General features: G+C 31.3%; 2 protein-coding genes and 1 long non-coding RNA gene across 19 annotated transcripts; 2 read left to right on the top strand and 1 right to left on the bottom strand.

The window, feature by feature from the left end:
* Positions 1-332: 332 nt before the first annotated feature.
* LOC111892176 (elongation factor Tu, mitochondrial) lies at positions 333-3,881 on the top strand. The gene is made up of 12 exons (XM_023888244.3): positions 333-629; positions 1,196-1,271; positions 1,379-1,471; positions 1,569-1,643; positions 1,963-2,067; positions 2,143-2,233; positions 2,435-2,640; positions 2,724-2,807; positions 2,883-2,945; positions 3,049-3,111; positions 3,208-3,448; positions 3,535-3,881. The coding sequence occupies exons 1-12, from the start codon at positions 442-444 to the stop codon at positions 3,603-3,605; spliced, it is 1,356 nt and encodes a 451-aa protein (XP_023744012.1). The 5' UTR covers positions 333-441; the 3' UTR covers positions 3,606-3,881.
* A 1,976-nt stretch (positions 3,882-5,857) lies between these two features.
* On the top strand, positions 5,858-9,162 carry LOC111892110 (uncharacterized). 17 transcript variants are annotated; one of them, XR_006191667.2, is made up of 10 exons: positions 5,861-6,334; positions 6,411-6,504; positions 7,084-7,183; positions 7,286-7,373; positions 7,465-7,853; positions 7,951-7,984; positions 8,099-8,181; positions 8,469-8,581; positions 8,708-8,850; positions 8,975-9,162. It is a non-coding gene; the product is annotated as an uncharacterized LOC111892110 (long non-coding RNA). The 17 variants fall into 17 exon arrangements; XR_006191669.2 differs by having other exon boundaries at positions 7,948-7,984; XR_008223929.1 differs by having other exon boundaries at positions 5,862-6,334; positions 7,465-7,525; positions 7,830-7,853; positions 7,951-8,181.
* Positions 9,163-22,735: 13,573 nt separating this feature from the next.
* LOC122197968 (secreted RxLR effector protein 161-like) lies at positions 22,736-23,506 on the bottom strand. The gene has a single exon (XM_042902196.1). The coding sequence runs from the start codon at positions 23,504-23,506 to the stop codon at positions 22,736-22,738; it is 771 nt and encodes a 256-aa protein (XP_042758130.1).
* Between the last annotated feature and the right edge of the window lie 1,665 nt (positions 23,507-25,171).

The raw sequence follows: 25,171 nt of genomic DNA, 5'->3' as shown, positions 1-25,171 counted from the left end.
AAGGAAATAAAATGCATATGCTAGCGAATCAAAACATTTGATGACATATTTAATCACAAAGTTTGAGTTTTCATATAGAAAAAAACTTCAAACATGAAAGTTCATTTTATAAGAACTTGACCATTTTTTATCATATCTTGAACTATATACATACTACTTCAAAATATATACATATGTTAATATTTTGAGACAAACTTAAAATTAAAACTTGAGGCCGAAGTTTAAAACTTCAAATTTACTTACAGGGCTTCTTGCAAAAACCAATACACAGCCCGGCCCATTTTAGTTGTATTACAGTTTAGTGAGTTTACAGACGCCGAAATAAAACCCTTGACGCTTCTACAGTTCTTAGTGATCGATCCCATCCGTAAAACCCACCAAAACCCCTCTTCACCTCTGCAACACTCATTTCTCCGTCTCCGTAATCGTCTACGTCCATCAATGGCGTCCGTGGCCTTCAGAAACCCTAATTCTAGGCGTTTGATTCAACTATCTCCCCAATTACGTTCTGGTTGTCGAGGATCCGTTGTATCTGCTTCTGGTTTCCCAGCCATTGAATCACTTTCTGGAAATGACAACGCGACTGCTTCTAATCCATGGTGGAGATCCATGGCCACTTTCACCCGAACGTAAGCTTTTCGAATTGTTTTATGTATTAAATTATCCAAATAATGTATTTGTATATGAAGAAAGTCAGTGCGGTTGCTCATTGATCTAAATTACATGTGCTTTAGTTATCCAAATAATGTAACTAAATTTAATCATTTGATATTAGCATCATTTGTACAGATTTCTTTCCCTTGCTATTTATAGTAAATCATTTCTCCGCTGATTTTAATCTGACTTTTTATGTCAAACCGATTAGTTTTGAACTTCGAGATTAAGGTTGGTGATCTTATTCAACTTTAGAGTTCATACAAATTGACAAATGCCGCCCTTATGGAATTCATTTTGAAGTTAACCAGATTATTGTATTTCCTACATATAAGGCTTGCGTGTTTCTATCAACCTCAAAATATGGTCTGTTCACAACTGTGTGGACTGGAAACTGGAAACTGACACAAACTGAGAAATCTATTACTGCTCTTGCTATCTGTTGTTCTATTGGCTGGAAACCCCTTTTAACAAGTTTGATGTGGTAAATTGGTAAAACTGTTTTGTGCATATTTCTTATGGTGTGATTTATATCATTCAGAAAACCTCATGTAAATGTTGGAACAATTGGACATGTTGACCATGGAAAGACAACACTAACTGCTGCAATCACAAAGGTTGAATTCCCTGATTCTAGCTCTTAGTTCATGTTCTCTCTGTTACTTTTCATAATTTTTAAAGAAATCATATCTTATTAGTTGGCTAAACTGTGTGTTTTCTATAGGTGCTGGCAGATGAAGGGAAGGCCAAGGCCATCGCCTTTGATGAAATTGACAAGGCACCTGAAGAGAAAAAGAGAGGAATCACAATTGCAACGGTTTAATATATTCCTCTTTCTCTCTGTTTGATGCAGTCCTAAACAGATGAGATATTTAATATCTTAATCCATATTTGCTTATGGTTTGTTTATGCAGGCTCATGTGGAATATGAAACCACTAAAAGGCATTACGCTCATGTAGATTGTCCTGGACATGCTGATTATGTTAAGGTAAGATATGTTTTTCGATTTTATGGCTCCATTGATCAAGTAATAGGTTAGAGATTTTCTACATTGTGAGTTATGCAATGAGGAAGGTTTATCAGATCATACAGTTAACTGGCTATTATAAGACTGTAGTAAAATTTTACTTCCTTCATATAAGTGTGCACATTTTGGTGTATATATTATCTGAACTGAAAATTTGTTAAATGGGTAAAAGTAATTCACTATTACACAGTTTGAAGTGGTTTGATCATATGAAAACTTTGTCATCTGTGGCTTTCTACACTTGTTGCAGTTCTTGACAGATTTTTAATTTAATTTATAGAACATGATCACTGGTGCTGCTCAAATGGATGGTGGAATTCTGGTTGTCTCTGCACCTGATGGGCCTATGCCACAAACAAAGGAACACATTCTTCTTGCTCGACAGGTTCATTGCTGACAAACCATTAACCTGATACATTTCAATGAAACTAGACTCATTCATTGACTCTGCCATTTGCAGGTTGGTGTTCCTTCACTTGTGTGCTTTTTGAATAAGGTTGATGCTGTTGATGATCCTGAGTTACTAGAACTTGTGGAACTAGAGCTTCGAGGTAATAAAACTGGATCTTTGTCACTTGTGTACTGCTAACATTTAGAGTTTTTTTTAAAAAAAAAAACTATTTATATGGTTAAATATATGGAACTAGTATGCTATGATGCATAAATTAATGAAAGTAGGTTGCTTTCTTTGCATTTAGGTCTTACTTTATGATGTTTTTGATGTATTTGAAATAAGTTTGTGATTGTGGCAGAGCTTCTTAGCTTCTACAAGTTTCCAGGGGATGAAATTCCCATTGTACGAGGTTCAGCCTTGGCGGCTTTACAAGGCAACAACGATGAAATTGGAAAGAATGCCATTTTGAAACTGATGGAAGCTGTAGATAATTACATCCCTACCCCTGAAAGGCAAAAGGAGAAGGCCTTCTTAATGCCTATAGAAGATGTTTTCTCAATTGCGGTATTCAATCACAATGATCTCAAAAACTTCCATGTTTTTAAATTGGTAGTTTTCTATGGTAGCCTTATTTTTTGAACTTGAAGGGACGTGGGACTGTTGCCACTGGTCGTGTTGAACAAGGGACAATTAAAGTTGGAGAGGAAGTTGAAATCATGGGGTTGATGCAGGTGAGTTGTGGTTTTCCTTGGATCTATTTTCTGAATAATCAATAACTGCTTAATATTTATGTTTTTTACTTGTAGGGTTCGAAAAAAACAACTGTTACTGGTGTTGAGATGTTCAAGAAGAGTTTAGATCATGGAGAAGTAAGTTATTGTTCTCTTATACATACAAAACAAGTGGCAATTTCAACCCATTTATAATCATCATATATAATATAATATATCCTTTTTTTTTTTTTTCTGATAGGCCGGTGATAACGTGGGACTTCTTTTACGTGGTATAAGCAGGACTGATATCCAGAGAGGACAGGTAATTAAAATTATGTTTTCCAAGTTATTAATGCAAGTCTTGTCTTAAAGAATTGATTAATAATGAGGTTTTTGTTTGTACTTTGTACAAAAAAAGGTGATTGCAAAGCCTGGCAGTGTAAAAACCTACACAAAATTTGAGGCTGAAATATACGTGCTAACAAAGGATGAAGGTGGACGCCATACAGCCTTCTTTTCAAATTACAGGCCTCAGTTTTATTTGAGGACAGCAGATGTGACTGGGAAAGTGGAGTTACCTGAAAGCGTAAAGATGGTTATGCCTGGAGATAACGTCACTGCTGCTTTTGAACTTATTACACCAGTTGTTCTTGAACCAGGTATGTATACTAATACTATATTGAAGAGGGCAATTTAGGAAATGGGTAAATTTGTAATTAATGTCTATCTATGGTTTACATTACAGGGCAAAGATTTGCATTGAGGGAAGGAGGACGAACAGTGGGTGCAGGAGTAGTGTCAAAGGTGATAAGCTGATGATGAATGGGAATACAAGTGTTGCTTTTTAGTTTTTATCTTTTTTTTCTATGTTCTCCACTTGGTTATCAGAAGAAGAGGTAAGGGACATAAAATTTGCAGCACCATTATTTTTGTTGTTTGTCTTCATTGAAGAGCATTTTAAGTTTTTACGAACATAGAAAAAACTTGTCTTAATTGTGGGTTGGAATCCTAATAAGCGAAACCAATGAAATAGAAAAATCTCTCCAGAGTAAAAGTAATTATTTGAGGTAATGGATATTCATTTTGAGTTGACATGTCCGCAGATGTAGTCTACACAATTTCATCGGCAAAACCAAATCAAACCACAGCTATGTGTTTAGTTTTTTCAATTCTTCACTGTATTTTTCCATCTACAAAAACGATTTTCACTTTTCATTACTTTGTTTTAGCATCTAAAGCAAAATAAATTGACTCTTGATTACTTCATCGACTTTGACTTTTTGATTTGTACTTTCAGATTTCATTTTCTTTCCATTTTCGTCTGATGATGCTTGCCTCAGAAATGATGATTACAATACCAAAACGAAAAGCATTACAAGCTCATTTAAGAATTATGAAAAAAAAAACATTTGAAGAAATTGCTTACTCATTAAAACATATTGGAATCACAAAACTAAAAAAAATAAAAGAAGAGATCACACAACACAAAAAAGTAATATTAGAGTTGATTAATATAGACTTGATTTCACACCTTTGATGCAAATTAATTGATTTAAGCCTAGTTTAATGGATTGAAAGTAGATGGTTGATTTCACACCTTTGATGCAAATTAATCGATTTAAGCCTAGTTTAATGGATTGAAAGTAGATGGGGTATAAACAATTGAGTGCATCCATAGTTAGAAATCAATTTTTAGATAATTGCGTTTTCTCATTTTGAGAGTAATAACGCCTGAAGTGAAGAAGGAAGAAGGAATAAGGAAGAATAAATCCATAGATTTTTTTCTCTCTAAATTAAAATGAATGGGCATTATTGCCAATACACCTAATTTTTATGTGGATGGATAAAATACTTCGATGGCAAAATCAGTTCCTTTTCATAAGTTACTTGAAATAATTTTTAGATTATTGTTTAAAAAGCCCCATGTCACACTTTTTGGCTTGCCTTTTCTGTAAAAATACAAATATGAAACTTTATATATAAAATCACCGTCAATTATGTAATTTATGTCTGAGGAGAATGAACTTCCTTATTTTGTGTTAAATTAAAAGTGTAAAAAAATATAGTAATAAGAAAAACCCAATGAAACAATGCGCACTATATAGTTTATACAGATATACTTATATGGAATATAATGGATGTTTATTTTGGGTTAAAAATCTAGGGAAAACCACAAAAAAAACCTATCTATTATCGGTTCATGCTTAAAAAAAACCTTTTTACTATTTTTAGGTCCATTTAAACCACTTTTATTTTTATGGAAAACTGCAATGAAGTCTCTACATATTAGCCTCATAATCGATTTAACCATTATATATATTTTTTTTATTCAATTAAGTCCCAAATACCGGTAATCGTATTCAATTTAACCCTTTGACTCGGTCAACAGGTCATCCAACTTTCAAAAATTATATTTTCGGCCCAGATTTCAAAATTTATTACAAATTTGGTCCAAAATTTACACTTTTATCCCAGATTTTAATTTTTTTTTTATAAATTTGGTCCAAAATTTACCCTTTTTATCCAAATTTTAGAATTTTATTATGAATTCATCATAACTTTAGTTTTTTTTACAACTTTTTTTTCTCAAAAGTTTGTTTCTAATATGTTTTTTCTTTAAAACTTATATTTATACAAAAAAAACATATTTTCATATAAAAATCTTATTTTTTCTATATAAAAACTTTTTTTAAAAACTTTTTTGTATGTGAAATATCTAATTATAAAAATAAGTTTGGATTATTTGTGTGATTTCTCTTAAAAAATCAATTAAGAAATTAAAAGTAACCCTAAATTATACTATTAAATTATAGTTTGTCAAAAACTAGTTACACTCATGGATAGTTGAGTGTAGGTGAGGCCTGTATCTCATAGTTAGCGGAATGTGCGCGAGGCCTGTATCTCCTAGTTAGCCGAGTATGGGCGGGACCCGTGTGTCCTTGAGTGTGGGCGAGGCCTATATCTCTTAGTTGTATGTATGTGCAGGTATTTCCGGTAGGGGAAAAGATCGGGATGACTGCATTGCACACAGCACGATGTCTAGCCTAAGATATTACTCTGATATAGTTGACATGTGTTTTCATACGGATACACTGATTATGATGTTTTAAGATACTACTAGTTATGTTTTGATGAAATAACCCAAAAGATACACAAATCCCACACACCATCGTCAACTGATTGAATCGTCTCTCTGCCGCCGACGTCTTCACAGCCCTTCGTCTTCGTCTCCTCTCTCAACTGCCCGTTGTGAAGGTCTTCTGTCACAATCCCTATTACTGAAGATGCATTCCCCATCCCGTTGTTCTTTCCGATCACAACAAACTCTCACAAACCCTAATTTCTTCCGATCACTATCTATTGCTTATCTAGAGTACAAGTTTCAAGCCGATGATTTTGTGGTTTGGCAGATGTGGCTGTTATAGCTGATGAACACTGAAATTGCTTCGTTCTTACCATCGCTTGAGGATGGTACCGCCGGCTTATTTTTTGTTCATATCTACTTCGATCTCCGTCCAAAACATGAGCTTCTACCCCAAATACAGGTGAGATAACCACCGTTCTTCGACCATCATCACATCTCTACTACTTCTCACCTTCTGATTCCTTTTATCTCTATAGTCGGTGGACTAGAACATCATACATGCAACAGAACCTGTAGAAGCTACAATTACACGTACCACCACATCACCTGTATTTGTTTGCCTTTACCCAGGTTTGTCGCTTCTGCTTAATCCACTATCTCCAATAAAATTGTCTTTTTCAAGAACTACAGAAGGAGAACAAATATTGCGTTTTCGTTGTCAATTTGCCCTACACTTTCTCAAACCCATGGGCAAGCGTTTCAGTACAGTTATGTATATGTTTCTGTGGGTTTTTTTTTTTCTTTTTTGTTATTTTGTTATTTAGGTTAAAGTTTCTGTATGATTGTTAAAACGATGATAGGAGGTAGCAATAAGTGCCTAAAAAAATTGTTCTTCAACTGCTAAAGAAGCATCAGACCTCTTTTTTCATATTTGATTTCGTTGGTTTTTTTATTCTTCATTCTAAAGCTCAATAAAGCCTCAACTGAATTATGCCCACCAACTGTTTGTCAAAATGACAAACAGAGATTTTTGGTCTGTTACATCATTGCTTGCACATATGGTCAATGTAACTTCACAGATCTCTGTAACTTGTGATTGAGGACAAATGCTTTTCTTGATTCAAATGATTGTTGTGTTAAATCATGGATTGATCCTAATGTTTTTTCCCATTTTTTTCTTTTATACTGAATTATTGAATATTTCTACAGACACTTGAAATGCTAGAGAAGAAACAAAAAGTGCTTCTGAAGAAAGTTGGTGTAAAGGTTGAACAGAGAAAGGTGTTCACTAGAGCGAAAAACAAAAGGGGTATTAATATTTAACCTTATTATTCTGTGCACTCTTAATCTCTTATTGTTTGGAAAGTTAATTTATTCTAAATATGTTGTTTCTCATTATGGAATTATTCAGCTGCAATACAGAGTGTTTGAAGCGAAAAGTATTTTATGAACAACAAATTCAATAGCTTCGCAATTTTCAATTTCGTATTCATGATCGGGTGCCTTTAAATTTTTGTATCATTATTAAATTAATTGTTGAAATAAGAACTTAGCCTCAGGTACTTACATGAATGTTGTGCCTTTGTTCAGGCTAATTGTTTGGTTCAACAATGTCAATGGAGATTTCAAGGTGTTCGCCCTCTATTGTCAGGTTTAGATTTTTACTGTTTGCTAATGCAACTTTTACTCAAAAAAATTATATATTACCTTTTTGTATGCATTGAATGCAGCTTTAGTTTTCAGCCTGTTCATGAAATGGGCCCTCTTTATTTTTATTTGTATGTGTTTTATATATTTTGCAGTCATTTAGTTTTTCTTAAAAATGCAATTGATAATGACATACCATATATACTACACAAAAATTGTATTCAGTTTACGTGTTTATTATGATTCCATATAAATTTTGGCTAACTGATTTCATTTGCTTTCGACATTTTGGTATGAAATGCTAAAAGCTGCCAATTAAAAACTAACATAAGGTTAGTCACTTTATTTATTTGATTGGTCAAAATATCTATTTTTATTTATTTATATATTATTGGTAAAATTCCTCACATTTTTTTTTCTGAGTAGCAGATTCAGAACGCCTCTTGATCAACATCTATGGCAGGTTTATTTATAAAAAAATTTATCATCAATTTTGGTTTGTTTGTAGATTTTTTGTTCCAAGAAGAAGATGAATCAATCGATTTCCATTTTGGCATGAATATATGTCAACTTTCAGGTCGGGATTTTCACCATGGCGGTTTCAAGTTTCATCATTATATATAACATTTCCCTCAAAATGGGAATGGAAGGCATTAAAAGGTAAAAGTTTCCTGTAAATGACTAGAATGCCCTGTCACTGAAAAAACAAAATTACAAAAAATGACCAAAACTTTGACTTTTGTCGGCTTTTGTTTATTTACATTTTAAAGTTCAATATTCACTTTAACAATTTTAATAGTTATTCATATATTATCTATTTTATAATTTATAATTCATACATTTTTTTTTTTTTATCATCATGCATAATTTTCTAATATCCAGTTTTTTCTTCCCGATTTTTTTTACATCAACATTTTTGATGAACTCATCCAATTGATATGGTGCAGCACATGTAGCATGGATGCGTTTTGTTCTTCTCTAAACACATGATGATGGTGTTAAGGTTTTTATTATCGTTCTTACTATGTTGGTGTTGAGGTTTTTATTAGTGCTAAAAAAAGTAAGTAATAATAATGTCCTGTAAGTTATTTGTTTGATATAGTATATTTCTTTCGTTTTTCTGTTAAATCATTATATTTGTATACTCATTTTGTTTTGTTTTGGATAATCTTTTGACATTTTTCAGGTTGAGTGATTTGGATGCCCTTGGTTTTGGAAGTTAAGTAACCAATTGACTAATTTCTTCTGATGAAAATGGTATAAAAATGCAGCCGCCGCCTCAGTAGAACCGATTATAATTTATACATGATGTCTTCTTCTACATGACAGGTAATTATAAAAGGAAAACTTTTGTAAATTGAATTAACCTTTTAAATTTTAATGGTCAAGTAGAAGACATACATAGTTTGATTATTGTAATCAAAATTTTGGTGATGGTTATGTCATGGTTTAGGTTCCTATTTGTTAAATCAACAACCCATATACTCCATTGGATGCATCCAACTACTACAATGTGTATCTGTATTACCAAACTTCCGTATTATTCAATCGATTTGCCATGTAAGGATCAATGTGGTTTCATTTTTTTAATGTTTGGATATTATACACTTTAAAATATAATAACTGTGGAATTTTTTTGCATTTGGATGATGATGTTGTAAGTGGCTTGGATTTTTCAAATTTAAAGTTGTAAACTTGTGATAGAATGAAATGAAAGTATGATGTTGTAATAATTAAACCAAATAAACTATGTTGCTATTTTCTGCATTTTCAGGATCCATGGTCCTATGCAGTGACATCCCTGAACAAAAATATAAAATACCCATATAGATTGTTTACTTGTGAGATTATGTCCATGACTAACACCGTATCTTTTTCATTTTCAACATATCTCTACTTTGCTTTGAAATACCATGCATGCTTGCATATTATCGGCTCGATCCACCCTGAGTTTTTCAAAGCAAAGTAAACTGAACCGAACAACCCGCAACCAAGTTAACTAAACCAAATTTTTTCTTTAATGACTTGGACAAAAAAAAACCACACATCTGGCCCTGCAACGCAGGGTACCCAACCTAGTTTTTATAACATTTTACACTTTTTATATCATTTTCTTTTTTTACAACGTTATTTTATAATTTTTTACGATCTTTTCTAAATTTGTTTTAGAATGTTTTGAAAATTCTTCTACATCAATAAAAAAAAGTAGACTGAATACGAAAATAAATCAAAACTCATAAAACAAACCAATACAATAAATAGATTGAAATTCATAAACCAACTCTGTTACTAATACAAAAAATGAAATTATATAGATCGGTACACGCTAAACGAACCAACACATTTACACACGTTAGTTTGATCTCATTCTATAAATTTTGATACATGTACAAAAAAAAAAACATTGTAAAAAGTGTAAGAAAAAGTTGTAAGAAAAGACTTAAAAGGTTGGACTTTAAAAAGTTAAAAAAAAGATATTATAAAGATATTTGAAAAAGTTAATTTGTAAATAAAAACTTATTTGAGGATTATTTTGTAAAAAGAAAAATTAAAAGTTTAGATAAAGTTTTAAAATTTTGGCCAAAATATAAAAGTTAATCTGTGTACTCATGATATATATATATATATATATATATATATATATATATATATATATATATATATATATATATATATATATATATATATATATATATATATATATATATATATATATATATATATATATATATATATATATATATATAGGTTCAGGTTCATTTGAGACCATTCTAATTTTTAATTTTGTGAGACCAAATCTAAAAATAATTTTAAAATGCAAAAATCCAAAAATTCTTTTTTTAAATATTAGTTTCGGAACTTAAATTAATTAAAAAAAATAAAAAAAATCCCGTTTTTTTTAAAATACGTGAAATACTCTAAATAGAATATTACACTGACATATTCTAAAAAATAATTTTAAAATGAAAAATAAATGGAAAAATCTAAAAATTCTTTTTTTAAATATTATTTTCGGAACTTGAATTAACTAAAAAGAATAAAAAAAAATAAAAAAAAAATAAAAAAATACGTCTCACGGTCTCACAAAATTAGGCCGTTTCACATGAACCTAACCCTATATATATATATATATATATATATATATATATATATATATATATATATATATATATATATATATATATATATATATATATATATATATATATATACACGTTGAAAATAAAAGTTTAAAAATCTTGTACATAATAAAATTTATTATCCTTATACATTATTTCTATTAATTAATAAATAAATAATAGTATAAGGCAAGACAAGACACTACTTTAATATAGGCCAAGAATGGTGATGGAGGGCACATAAAGGCATGCAATTCCAAGTCAATGCTTTCTTTGGGGTCCCAAAGGCCAAATGCATGCTATTATAATGTTGTATACATGTTAATGTTATAATGTTAGATTAATACGTGAAGTTACAAATTTAAAGAAAAGGCCCTTCGTTATCTTCTGAAAAGCTAATTCATGATTAAATAAATCATTAAATTTTTTAAAAATGTTTTTGTTTTCGTTATTTTTTTTGGACCGACAAATATAAATATATCATATACTCTTAAACTAACATTTAATTTGATTCATATCCACATGATTTGAACCTCTAACCTCAAAGAAAAGACACCAATTGATACTGTTGGGCTAAAGGACATTTGATAAACTTGTTTAAATAATAAATATTTTAAATATAACATAAATTATATAATTAATTAAAAATCAATTTAGATGAATTTTTTATGCGTTCAAACTTATATATATATATATATATATATATATATTCTAAACTACTTTTTAAATCCTACTATGTTTATACGAGACTTAACCCTTCAATCTCAAACAGAAAAAGTAACATTGGATACCGTTGAAGTAGAAATAACATGTATTTCGATAAAAGTTACATGGTCAAAATGGTTACTTGACCACAGTGATATATTCTACTAATCGATCAAACAATGCCCAAGTAAAAAGCATGTTTATAAGTAACGAACATGAATTTCAAATGCGAGTATGCATTAAAAGTTGGGTGTGCACTACAATTAAAAAGCATTATATTTGTGACGAATGGAGTGGTTTATGTACATGTGTGTACGATTTAATGCCAACACATAATTCATTATTTCTTACCTTCGGACAATTACTTATGAGACTCTTGACATTAGGTTAAAATGAACTGGGGGTTACAGGAGAAACATCAAACAATGTCCCTTCATTGGGTATTTCTTTATTAAGGGTCAGTGCAAAAACTAAAGGACCCTTTCTTTAACCAGACATGTTCAATGCCCTTTCTTCTTCTACTATATATATATATATATATATATATATATATATATATATATATATATATATATATATATATATATATATATATATATATATATATATATATATATATATATATATATATATATATATATATATATATATATATATATATATATATATATATATATATATATATATATATATATATATATAGGTTCAGGTTCATTTGAGACCATTCTAATTTTGTGAGACCGTGAGACCAAATCTAAAAATAATTTTAAAATGCAAAATAAATGGAAAAATCCAAAAATTCTTTTTTTAAATGTTATTTTCGGAACTTGAATTAACTAAAAAAAATATAAAAAAAATAAAAAAAAATAAAAAAAATTCCGTTTTTTTTTTTAAAAATACGTATTTCACTGACATATTCTAACAAATAATTTTAAAATGCAAAATAAATGGAAAAATCTAAAAATTCTTTTTTTAAATATTATTTTCGGAACTTGAATTAACTAAAAAAAATAAAAAAAAAATTAAAAAAAATAAAAAAAAAATTCTTTTTTTTTTGAAAAATACGTGAAATATTCTAAATAGAATACTACACTGTACATATTCTAAAAATAATTTTAAAATGCAAAATAAATGGAAAAATCAAAAAATTCTTTTTTTAAATATTATTTTCGGAACATGAATTAACTAAAAAAAAAATAAAAAAAAATAAAAAAAATAAACAAATGCGTCTCACGGTCTCACAAAATATAAGTGGTCTCAAATGAACCTAACCCTATATATATATATATATATATATATATATATATATATATATATATATATATATATATATATATATATATATATATATAGTGTGAGTGTATGACCAATTTTGGTCCATTAGATAAAAAAAATGAAAGCTTGTGATCTTAAACTATACATTATTAATATGTGATAACATTTACAATATAACTACAATTTATTAATTATAAGGGCAAATTAGTAAAATTGGTTAACATTAATTTATGGAAAGTGATCGTAATAAATCTTGCAATTTATATTTGATTTCAAACGATAAAATTATATATTTTACATTTTAAATAAATTATTTTATTTTTTAATATGATTAGCAAAACCCTCTAGGGTTTTTCTTAAAGTTGATTATTGTTCGTCCATTTTTTAAGACTAAATTCTACATATTAGAAATTCCTTAAGAATGTGTCTATTCTTATGGTTTCATCTTGTTGATAATTATGTTTGTAATCTTTAAGAATTTGATATACTACAATAAATAAGATTTTTTTTCTTTAAAAATTAACTTTATTCTTTTGGTTTGATTGTGTGGATTTATATGTTTGAACCACCACAAATTTGATATACAAGTGAATAATTCTGGAAGAGTTCAAGCACTCTTGAAGAATGTTTGAAAAATATTTCAATTAACAATGTCTTCGGTTCTGAAAAATTCTTGGAGAATTGAAGAATAAAAATTAATTTACAGGTCTGTAACAAGTTTTTTATTCAACGTAAGAATTCTTGAAGAATTCAAGCATTCTTGAAGAGTGATTGAAGAATATAATGTCTAAAACTCTTCTAGTCTCAACTTTCTTCGATCGATAACCATTGACACTAAGCTTGCTCATTTTCTCATAGCATCCTACAAAACTAAAAAGTTATTCACATCTTTTTGGGATAAAAATATTTATTTCCTTTCTCATAATCTCAACGTCTCATGCTTGACGTTGAACACTTGCAATTGGCTGCAAAGCAATTAAGTAACATCAATATTTTAACTTAATAGTATAATTTACAACAAACACTTTCTAAAAATATCACATGTTTTATTACGATAATTGATGAAGGAATGCAAAAAATTTATAATAATAAAAAAAAACATCACAATTACTTAACATTATGTGAGAATACCTCTTAAGTACTTAACATTTTTGTGTGAATACCTCCTGAGTACTTAACATTCTGTGAGAATAAAAAACTTTTATCCACTGTTCATGACTTTTAAAAACAAGTGAAAACAATAAAAAAATAGTTGAGAATGATTATGATTAGGAATGCATAAGAAAGAATAACAATTCTTGTGATATTATCGTCTAGGTTTGAAGAATATAAGATATTATCGTCTCATGATCAGTCGTGATAAAATTCATGAAGTGATTTAAGTGAGCGCGGGTTAAATCTAATACTCAGAACTTATGAGCACTCATGAGTGTTGTAGCACAACTTTGTCCACCAACTCGGACCTCTACAAGCCAACCCATGACAGTCTTGATTCATATCTACTTCCAACATATGACCGACTGTGGATGGTTTGAATAACTTAGTCATTCCGAAAGGATAACCTAGTTATTATGGAAGTCAAAACATGCAAAGTGAAACACAAGAAGAAATGAATCTAATATGGTATCAAAACCTATGAATATAAATAAAACACTTTCTATTTATCACCATACTGATTACTCATTATTCATTGTTTCGGTTTTATCAACTTTATACTTGAATTAAAACACTAGGTGTCCCATTCTCCAAGCATGTACACTATGTTTTCTAAACAATAGCTTTGCCATACACCAAGTATGCACTCTATGTTTGTCTATGATCCTTACTTTTGTGAAATAAACCAATTGACCAAACTTCTAATGATTCTAATTTCACACTCCCAAATCGAAATCTGTTAGATTTTAAACCTAAATGCACTACCCTCTTGCAATGAATGTGTACAAAGTCACAAAGACTTGTCAACAACCATTACAGGGTATTCCAATGAAGACATACTCCATGGACACAAAGCCTTATGTTCAAAGTATGCATTGCTTTGAACATGCTTCTTGCACTAAGTTTTTTCTAATTTTACACAGATTTCTTCCATCTGTGGAGACAACTCTATATTCCCATTTTGACTACCACTTCTGAACAAGAGTTGCCTCTTTTCAGACTATGTCAATATGGTCCTTCCAATATTAACAGTATACTTTCAACTGTCCTTGAGCAACCAATCTTTGGTAAACCTTAGATTTTCCTCGACAATTGCTTAATCACTTTAGTCATATCCAATTCTAGACATTTTCCTCCTTAATGCCCCAAGGCATTTGGAAAATTCAGAAAGGATAAATATTATAGCACATGTAATCGATCTTGTACCCAAAGTAAATGGGACACGATTCATGAAGTTTCATATATAGACATGGTTCTAGACCAGTCTTTTGCCATAATAATTTTTGTTTGCCATATTCTCAAAATTTGACTCTGAAAAGGGATGCCGTAATCATAATCAAATTTTAGAACGCAAATAATAGACCCATATATATAGAATTTCCTTATGTTGAGCCATTCCAACATGAAATTCATATATGTATGCTTGACTAAATACGATTAGAACCTCAATCTAAGCTTTTAGATTTGAGATAAAGTATAATTTCCTCTCCCTTAATTATAGCAAAACAACTTTTTCAACCCCTGCAACCTCACGAATTGAAACTTTTGTTTTATATAATTAACATTGCTAACTTGCAATTCTTATTATAATTATCATGCTCCCACTAACATGATGATTATTATCATAACACTTATGCTCCCACTAGCTTTGACATGTATCCAAAAACAGCTGGACCTCTAGAAGTCAATACTTTATTGACATTCTTACCAAAGTTCAGATTTCTGATACTAGATTGCTTTGATAAAACTTTATCAATATTATACACCTTATCTTAGATAGCTCATAGGTGTGTCTGAACAATTTAAGAACTATGAAAAGGGATGTCGTAATCATAGTCTCGATTGTTTAGACCTTTACCACTTCTCACAAGTCCATGTTAGTGTGCTGGTTAACCACACACGCTCTACTAACGACTTTGAGAATGCAAATATCACAATTGCTATCTAGCTAAAATCTACTTAGTGAAAGTGTTTCCTCACCATCATTCTCATGAATCAGAGAGAAACCTTATGACACTTAGATTTAATAGTGTATGTGTTCTTATCCATGTGAATTGTCAAAACCATAGTCACAAGACAAGGATAATGACAAATCCAAACTCATATGGACTGAACTCAATCTTAATTTCTTGCCATCTAGTAGCTCAAGGACCTGTCATTGCTTCCAAGTTGTTGTGCAACCAATTGAGAACTCTAAGAACTCATATGCAAAGCCAAATTTAACTGGAATGGGCACAGACGCAGAAAGATGTCAGTACAATAGGTTATAAACCTCAATTCGTGTGCTAGTGAAGAACTTTAGGTTTTATTCTTGATTAGTTCTTGAGACTTTCAAGACCTTTAAGACTCCCACTGTCCTCTTGACATATAAGACTTTCTTGTCAGATATTCAAGAGATAGTGTGGATTCTAATCAATACAAACACTTCACACAATTGGCCTTAGTTGGTCTTGTTTTATCCAAAACATCACAACTTACCAAATTCAAATGTACAAGAGTAGAAAACCTTTTACTCTTACATTTGACAAGTGTTAATAAACCTTCTTTAAGATGTGTCACTCAAGTTACAATGTTGGAGTATAACTCTAAGAATTGTTTTTGGAACAAAGCATGACTCATCTTCTTGATTTAATCATTTCAACAATTCAAGATTCCTCTTCTTAGTCATAAGAATACAATAAGATGACTTTAGAGGACTAATTGTGACATGATTTTTAAATCATTAAGATGATCCCAAAACCTGATGTTAAAGTACTCTCCCATCTTTTCAGATTTGAGAAACTTTTATCCTTCTGCCAAATTTGATTCTTCTTATTCGCTTTGCCATACATTTGGAACTTTTCCAATGTTTCAGAATTATACTTAAGCTTGTAAGTATAACCATATTTACTAAACTTTAGTAAATCATGATGAATAGTCTTATCGATCTTTTGTGGTGGACTTGACCAGTGCACAAGAATGTGTACTTGATCCTTTAGTCCTTTACTTGACTCACACATCCATGTGAACAAGTAGCTAGTCTTAATTTTCTAATGCTTGAAAGTTCTCATTCATCATGCTATACAACTTGCATGATTTCCAAGTTTCTATCCAACTGAAAATTTGGGTGATGAGAATCTTTCCTTATTTGGTAAATTTAGACACTACCACAAATGAAAGAATCAAATTCATATTTCAATATTGCTATAAACATACAAACATCAAGTTTTCATGAATGCCATTGTAAGGATATAAAAAATAAAGTAAAACAAACTTTTATTTATTTTAAAATGCGGAAAAAACTTTTCTTTACAATGCAACTTGAAATGAAAACTATGTTATTACATGTTTCCTAGAAATGTATCATAACTCCTAAGAAGTAGCTCAAGAATCTGATCTTCACGGTCAGATTCAACATACTCTTTCTTTAAGTTTCCTTCATTTTTCCTTTGATTCTTAAAACATCAACATGTGACCCAGTCACATCATGTAATAAGAATCTCAGAACAGAAACTTAATAGAGTTTGATAGTGGACTTTACCCGATGTAGAGTCAAACTTATTGACTTTACCACCCTTATGATCTTTCAGGTAAATTTGGCAGCTTCGCAACCAATGCCCTTTCCTTTTTGGCAATAGAACCATATGGATCCTTTGGGAATGGTACATGGGATAATATCAGACTTAGCCTTTCTCTTTACCATTTGGTCAATCGAGTTGACTATGTCTGATCCCTTTCCATTGGGAAGAGAATGCTTTTTCTGGATTTCCAGTGTCACCATTTTCAATGTTATTAAGTTTTGGGAAGTTGATCTTCTAATCAAATTGCTTTACTATCCTTTCAAGTCATTGTTGATTCAGTAGCACCAAGCAAATAGATAAGATCATTAAGGGTCTTGTCATAGTATGTTTCATAGGAGTCCCAAAGGAACTCACTATGTGACTTATAAAGTGATTGAATCACTAAATTTCTCAAGACTTTGACACCCAACTCTCCCGGCTTGTCATTATTGATGGGTTTTGGTCATAAGACATCCTATGTGCTCATACAAACCCTAATGCTTGGATCTAGGTTTCTCTATTGTACATGCAAGTTATCCAAGGCTATAAACCCTAATTCTAGCATATGGGAATCAATATTAACATATAATTAGGTTTAAGATATTACCTTGATTGTTATGTAGCAATAACAATCCCAAATCTCCTTGTATTGACTTTGGAAGGCTTAGAGTCACAAGTGTCACTCCTTTAATGGCTTACAAACACCAAGAGAAAATGGAGAAGATATAAAGAGAGAGGAGAGGTATAAGAATTCGTCCCTAAGATGCCTTGGGAAGGTCTGGACGAAATCAAGAGCCAAAAGGGGTTTATATAGGTGTAGAGATAGGGTTTCAGTCCTTATCCTTATCTAGTTGCTTGCTTACCAAGCAACCCATAAGATAAGCCATGAATCCTCATCATAGTCGAATTCTAAGGTCCTTATCACCTCAAATTCGTCCAACCTATCCTTAAGATAATCCTTACCTTATTTTGTAACTATCACATAATTACAATTCAGCCTCTCTAGTTTAATTAATTACATTTGATCACAAAATTAATTCTTAATTAATTATTGACCAATATTAATTAAACAAATATGATTTCTCCTTTAATATATTATTCTTATAACATATTAATAAATCATAATAACCTCTCTCTCTATTTATTTCTCCAATTAAGTTGCTTTGGTGAAGGCAACCCAAAAGGACCATGCACCATCGGGTCAAGTACATACCAAAATAGTTATGGACTTAGACACTAATCCAACAGTCTCCCACTTGGATAAGTCTAATAACTATTATGCGTATGAATTCAGATCCTGATCTACAATCGTAGCTTTCCAAAGCCGCTGTCAACTCTGATCCTATCAAATACGCGTGTCCTTAAGATAAGGGATCATATATTCCTCCATTCTAGATATCATATGAGATATGATTTCAAATCATTCTCTTTGTACTATATCTCGATTCCCGATTTATGACGACTGACTAATTGAACAAATCAAATTAGCCCTAGCCCGGCCGAGCATTTACGTTTTTCATCACTAAATCATCGAGGGGCCCAAAGATATCGCTTTTATCCTACCTTGGATAAAAGGAACGGATAAACTTAGATACAATGCTTGCTTGCACTTACTCACCGAATCACACACAACAATATGTTTTATAACACCAAGTTACTAGTGCGTTTACATATTATCAATGTGTAACCGATTTGCAAGATACAACTCACACATCTCGGTTTCAAGAATATAAGATGTTATCGTCTCACCAACCATTCGTGATACAGTTCATGGAATGATCCAAGTGAGCGTGGGTTTAATCCAATGCTCAAATCACATTCATAAGCACTCATGAACGTTGCAACAAACATTTGCTTATGTCTAATGCTCTTTAGACAATCCACACACCAATTCACGACAGTCTTCATTCATATCTACTTCCAACATATGAATGACTGTGGCCCGTTCGAATAATTCGATTATTCTTAATAAACTCAATTATTCTGGAAGTCAAAACATGCAAATGTGAAACACAAGAATAATGCTAATCCCATATGGCCTCAAACCTTTGAGTATAAATAAAACGCCTTTTATTTATCACCATATTGATTACTCATTATTTGTCGTTTCGGGTAATCAACTTCTTACTTGAATTACAACACTTGTCCCATGCTCCTAGCATGCACACAATGTTTACCTATGGTTTTTACTTTGTGAAATAGATCACATTGAACACATTTCCAATCATTCTCATTTCACAACTCCAAATCCTTTTCATAAGTGAAAGAATATCAAATTCTTGCTACTTATAGAATATACTAGATTCTAACATTTTATGCAATGATCCTTTTGTGATTTTACTGCACCAAAGTCACAAAGACTATTGCCAATGATATTACAAAGTCCTCTATCGGAGATTGTTACAAGACAATTCCTTAGACATGATGTCTCTCACTCAAAGTACATTCCCTTGAACATCCTTTTGCATAAAAGTTTCTAATCTAGACATAGATTTTCAATATTCAATTCCCCATATGGACACGTTTCCATATTTTCCATATGACAACTCATTCTTAATAGAATCCTTTCTATTCATAATAACGTCGATATTGTCCATCCAATACCATGCTTCCAACTACTCACAAGCAACCAATCCTCGTCGAACTTTGGACTGTCCTTTGATAGTTGTTTAATTATTTTAGTCAAAACCGATTCTAGTCCTTTTTCCCTCTAAATGCGCTAGATATTTGGAAAATTTTAGAATGGTCAAACATTAAAGCATTTGCAATCGATCCTATACCCGAAGCGTATGGGACACGACGCATAATGTTTTATTTGCTATGTTCTCAAAATTCAAATTGTGAAGAGGAATGCCGTAATAATAATCGAAATTTTAAGAACACACTATGTACCCTTGACTAAATTTATTAACATTTCTCAACCTAAACCTTTAGATTTGAAATGAAGCATAATATTCTCTCCCTTAATTATAGCAAAACAACTATTCCATCCTTACAACTTTGCAAAGAATGACAATATTTTATAACTTGGAAGAGGGATGCCGTAATCCAAGCTATACAATATTTGAAGGTAGGTGAATGACGATTCACCAATTTCCAACATAAAATGAAATAAATTATTAGGTTTTTAATTGGATTTGAAACTCCTAGATCTTTTGAGATTCATTGAACTGTTCAATGGCATGTTTCAATCTTGAGTGTGCCCTTCAGGTTTTGTGATTGGGATGCTAAGGATCACAAAACAAGGTGTGAAGTAACCACACAAATTACTTGGTACCCTTAAGTGTTTACTCCTCAATCGATGTGTCCATTAACCACACACACTCCATCGATACTATGATAAACATTAAGTTACCCTTTGCCTACCTTGTTAAATACGAGTTAGTTTGTCTATTAACCACACACGCTCCACTAACCGACTTAAACAAAGTGCAAAGTGTAATTTCATGGATTAGCACCTTATTCACATTTTCCTAAGTAACTAAGATTGGGTATTTATAAAAGTTTAATTACTTAGTATTTATCATTAATACTTTTAATGAAGGGAGAATTTATTATCTTTGTCCTACCCGTTCAGCTAACGACCATCCACCAGTCAAGGAAGCGGTGGGTGAGAGTGCACACCCATTAAACTGCCATTTTATAGGCAGTAACCTTATACCCCCCTTATAGACTGGCTTCGTGAATGAGACCTACTAACGGTAAGACTGACTTTACTCTTATATATATATATATATATATATATATATATATATATATATATATATATATAAATATTATTAACTTATAATATTATAAAGTATAAGGGTTGAATTTTAACTTTTAAAATTCCAAGGGCTAACTTGGAATTAAAGTATTCATAAGTGAAAACTTTTCAAATTTCAAAACTTGAGGGCAAGTTTTGAAACTATTCAAAACTAATTAATTCCATAACTTATGTGTTTAAAGTAGTTTTAATTAAAAAACTCTTCAACTTTCATAACTTGAGGACAAGTTATGGAAGACTTTAAACTAATAAAAGACTGTAACTTTTCTTTATTTTGTAACTTATGAAATTAATTAAGGTTACATTTTATTACTTAATGAAGTGACTCTTGAACCTCCATAACTTGAGGACATGAGTCTTCATTTTTGTAACCATTGCCAATTTTTATGAGTTTTATGAAACTTAAATGTGACTTTTCATGTAACTTGAGGACAAGTTACAAAAACACATTTTAGAATCAACTCTTAGATTAAAATGGATTGAAAACACATAATCAATTAACTTATCTATTAATCTAAGCAACTCATATGAACAAAGATAATTCACATCAAACTTTTTCATGTAATTAGCATAACTTTTAAAGTAATACAAAACATGAATCTATTGACAATTATCTTTGAAATTGGATTAGCATTAACATTACCACATCAAAAACAAGTTTATGAGTTCAAAAACAGCTTATGGTAATGTTTCTAGTCCAATTCCAGCCAAAAACCATGAAGATATGCTGTCTGGAGGCCAAACTCGTCGAGTTCATGCTCTAATACATGAACTGGTCGAGTTTTCTACCAGAACTCGTCGAGTTTTAGGCTCTGACAGTTTCTTGGCTTCGAAAAATCTATTTGCATCAAGTATAAGAGAAATCAAGCCTAGTCTCTGATACCACTGTTGGGTTTTGAGCATTTTAACACTCCTATGGTGTACATGCAACCCTATAAACCTTGGATCTATGTTTTCTCTATTATACATGCAAATAAGAACTTTCCAAGGCTTTAATCTTAACTATCATACTATGAGGCAACTATACTACAAAGACTAGTTAGATGACATACCTTTTGGTGTAGCTTGATGTCTTCATGCTTTAAGAGCTTAGCCCCAATAGTGTGGAAGCCTCAAGTGGAATCACAAATCACCAAAACACTTTAAAAGACTTTGAGAATAAGAATACTTTGGTTCTCTCTAGTGAAATCGGCTAGCCCTCTTAGTGTACCCACACTAGTGCCAATTTCACCAACCAAGGACATCTTTATATAGTGTGGAGACTAGGATTAAACCCATGACCTTTCATTTCATATGATACATGGGTTAAACACTCCATGGACTATCCATGAAAGCTTAGCCCAACCTAAATGAACTTGGCCCATCACACACATATATCTAAGAGTCCATATTTAATTAGTTCATTTTGATCACTTAATTAATTCTAAATTAATTCTTGATCAATACTAATTAAATAATATGATTCCATATTAATATATTAGAACTTATAATATATTAATATAATCATAAATATACTATTCTCAAAGATTATCCATATAATTGTGCCGGTGAAGTGCAGCCCAAATGGACCATGCCGGGTCAGGTCAAGTACATACCAAATATAGTTATGGACTTAGACATTAATCCAACAGATGGTTCTTTATAAGCTCTTAAGTTTACTCAAAAAACTTTGGAGGTATATGTTTTGTCCTGTCGTTCTTGAAATATCCCTCTTTCATTTGAGTGACACATGCTAAGTTATCTTCATAAATTAAAGTTGGACCTATATCCTTTTCAAGTCCACATGAAGTTAAAACTAGTTGTGTCATCGATCTTAACCATATACATTCTCTACTAGCTTCATTTAGTGCAATTACTTCAACATGATTTGAGGATGTGGCAACAAGTGTTTGCTTTTGAGAACGCCGGGAAATTGCAGTACCTCCATTCATGAATACGTATCCAGTTTGAGATCTAGCTTTATGAGGATCAGAAAAATAATCTGCATCTGCATAACCAATCAAGCCTTGTTTTGAATTGTTAGGGCAAAATAACCCTAAATCACTAGTTCCTAAAAGGCATCGAAAAATATGTTTGATTCCATTCCAATGTCTTTTTGTTGGGGCTGAACTAAATCTTACTAGCAAGTTAACAACGAAAGAAATGCCAGGTCTAGTATAATTGGCAAGATACATAAGAGCTCTAATTGCATTTAGATATGGTAACTCTGAACCAAGGACTTCTTCATTTTCTTCGCATGGACAAAATGGATCCTTGTCAATATTTAATGATCTAACAACCATTGGAGTGCTTAAAGGATTTGCATTGTCCATATTAAAACGTTTCAAGACTCTTTCTGTGTAATTTGATTGATGCACAAGTATTTCGTTAGGCATATGCTCAATCTGTAAACCAACACAATATTTGGTTTTTCTAAGATCTTTCATTTCAAATTCTTTATTTAAAAGTTCAATCACTTCAAGGATTTCTTTATTCGTTCCAATGATGTTCAGATCATCAACATAGACTGTTATGATCACATATCCAAATGTTGTTTTCTTAATAAATACACATGGACAAGTAGTGTTGTTTTTATAACCTTTACTTGTCAAATAATTGATGGGTTTTAAGCATTCTAACACTCCTATGGTGTACATGCAACCAACCCTAGAAACCTTGGATCTATTTTTTTCTCTAATATTCATTCAAATTTCATTTTCTAAGTTTCTCATCCTAACTAGCATGGCAAGAGGTACTTGTAATATAAAACTAGTAGAATGACATACCTTTCTTGTAGCTTGGATTCCTTCACGACCTTGTGAGCCTAGCACCCCAAATGTGATGCCTCAAATGTTTCACACAACACCACAACTCTTGGAATAACTTGACAGAAGAAACACTTGATCAAAAAAAATTGGCTAGCCCTCCTTGTTCTTGTCTTAGTGCCGATTTTGCTTGCCATGGGGCTCTTTATATAGTGTGCTACATGTAGGGTTACACCATGTAAACCCTAATGTGCATGACTTTTCATTTCCTCCATGATCCATGGGTTTTAACCTCCATGGAGCATCCATGGAGCACCCAATGGGTCCTAGCCCAATCTTGTGAATCATGAACCATAAGCCCACTACATAAGAATGAATGATTTACAAATCAATCCCCATATATTTAATTAGTCTCTTTTTTATCACAAAATTAGTTTCAAATTAATTCTTGATCAATACTAATTAAATAATATATTATAACTTATAATATCTTAACAAACCATAAGTGTCCTTTTCTCATTTTGTCTATCCAATTATTATGATGCCATGCAACCCAAATGGACCATGCCAAACCGGGTCAAGTACATACTAAATATAGTTATGGACTTAGACACCTTATCCAACAGTCTCCCACTTGGATAAGTCTAATAACTATAGTTATAGGTATGACTTCAAGAACCGACCAACAATCGTAGCTCTTTCAAAGTCTCACGGAACTAAGATGATGATGCGTCATTTAAGATAAGTGATCACATAATCCTCTATTATAGATATCAGCTGGACAAATACATAGAACAATGTCGTACTTATTATCCAACAGTTTGTTTCCCGATTTCTAATTTGTTTGACATAGAACTAAACTGAACACATCAATTTGGTTCTGATCGGGCCCGGTACATAGTTCAAAACAAAATCATCGAAGGGCCCAGTTATCGCTTCTAATCCTCCAAGGACCAGAAGGAACAGATAAACTTCGACTCATATGCTTGTACTAACTACTTGTTGAATCATACACAAAAGCATGTTTTATAACATCGAGTTACCAATGCGTTTTCGTACAATCACTGCACAACCAACTCATAATCAACGACTCATATCTCTAGGTTTGAGACTTATATGATATTACCATCTCATGATCACTTGAGATAAATTCCATGAAGTGATGCAAGTGAGTGTGGGTTGAATCCAATACTCAGAACTTATGAGCACTCATGAATGTTGTAGCAATTTTCGCTGTCTAACACCTTAGACATCTACAAGCCCAATTCATAACAATCTTGATTCATATCTACTTCTAACATATGACTGACTGTGGAGAGTTTGAATAAATTTATTATTCTGGAAGTC

Source organism: Lactuca sativa, chromosome 5, assembly GCF_002870075.4.
Source record: "Lactuca sativa cultivar Salinas chromosome 5, Lsat_Salinas_v11, whole genome shotgun sequence".
NCBI classification, from domain to species: domain Eukaryota; kingdom Viridiplantae; phylum Streptophyta; class Magnoliopsida; order Asterales; family Asteraceae; genus Lactuca; species Lactuca sativa.
Note: the sequence above shows the minus strand (reverse complement) of the source record. Positions and strands in the feature narration are given on the sequence as shown.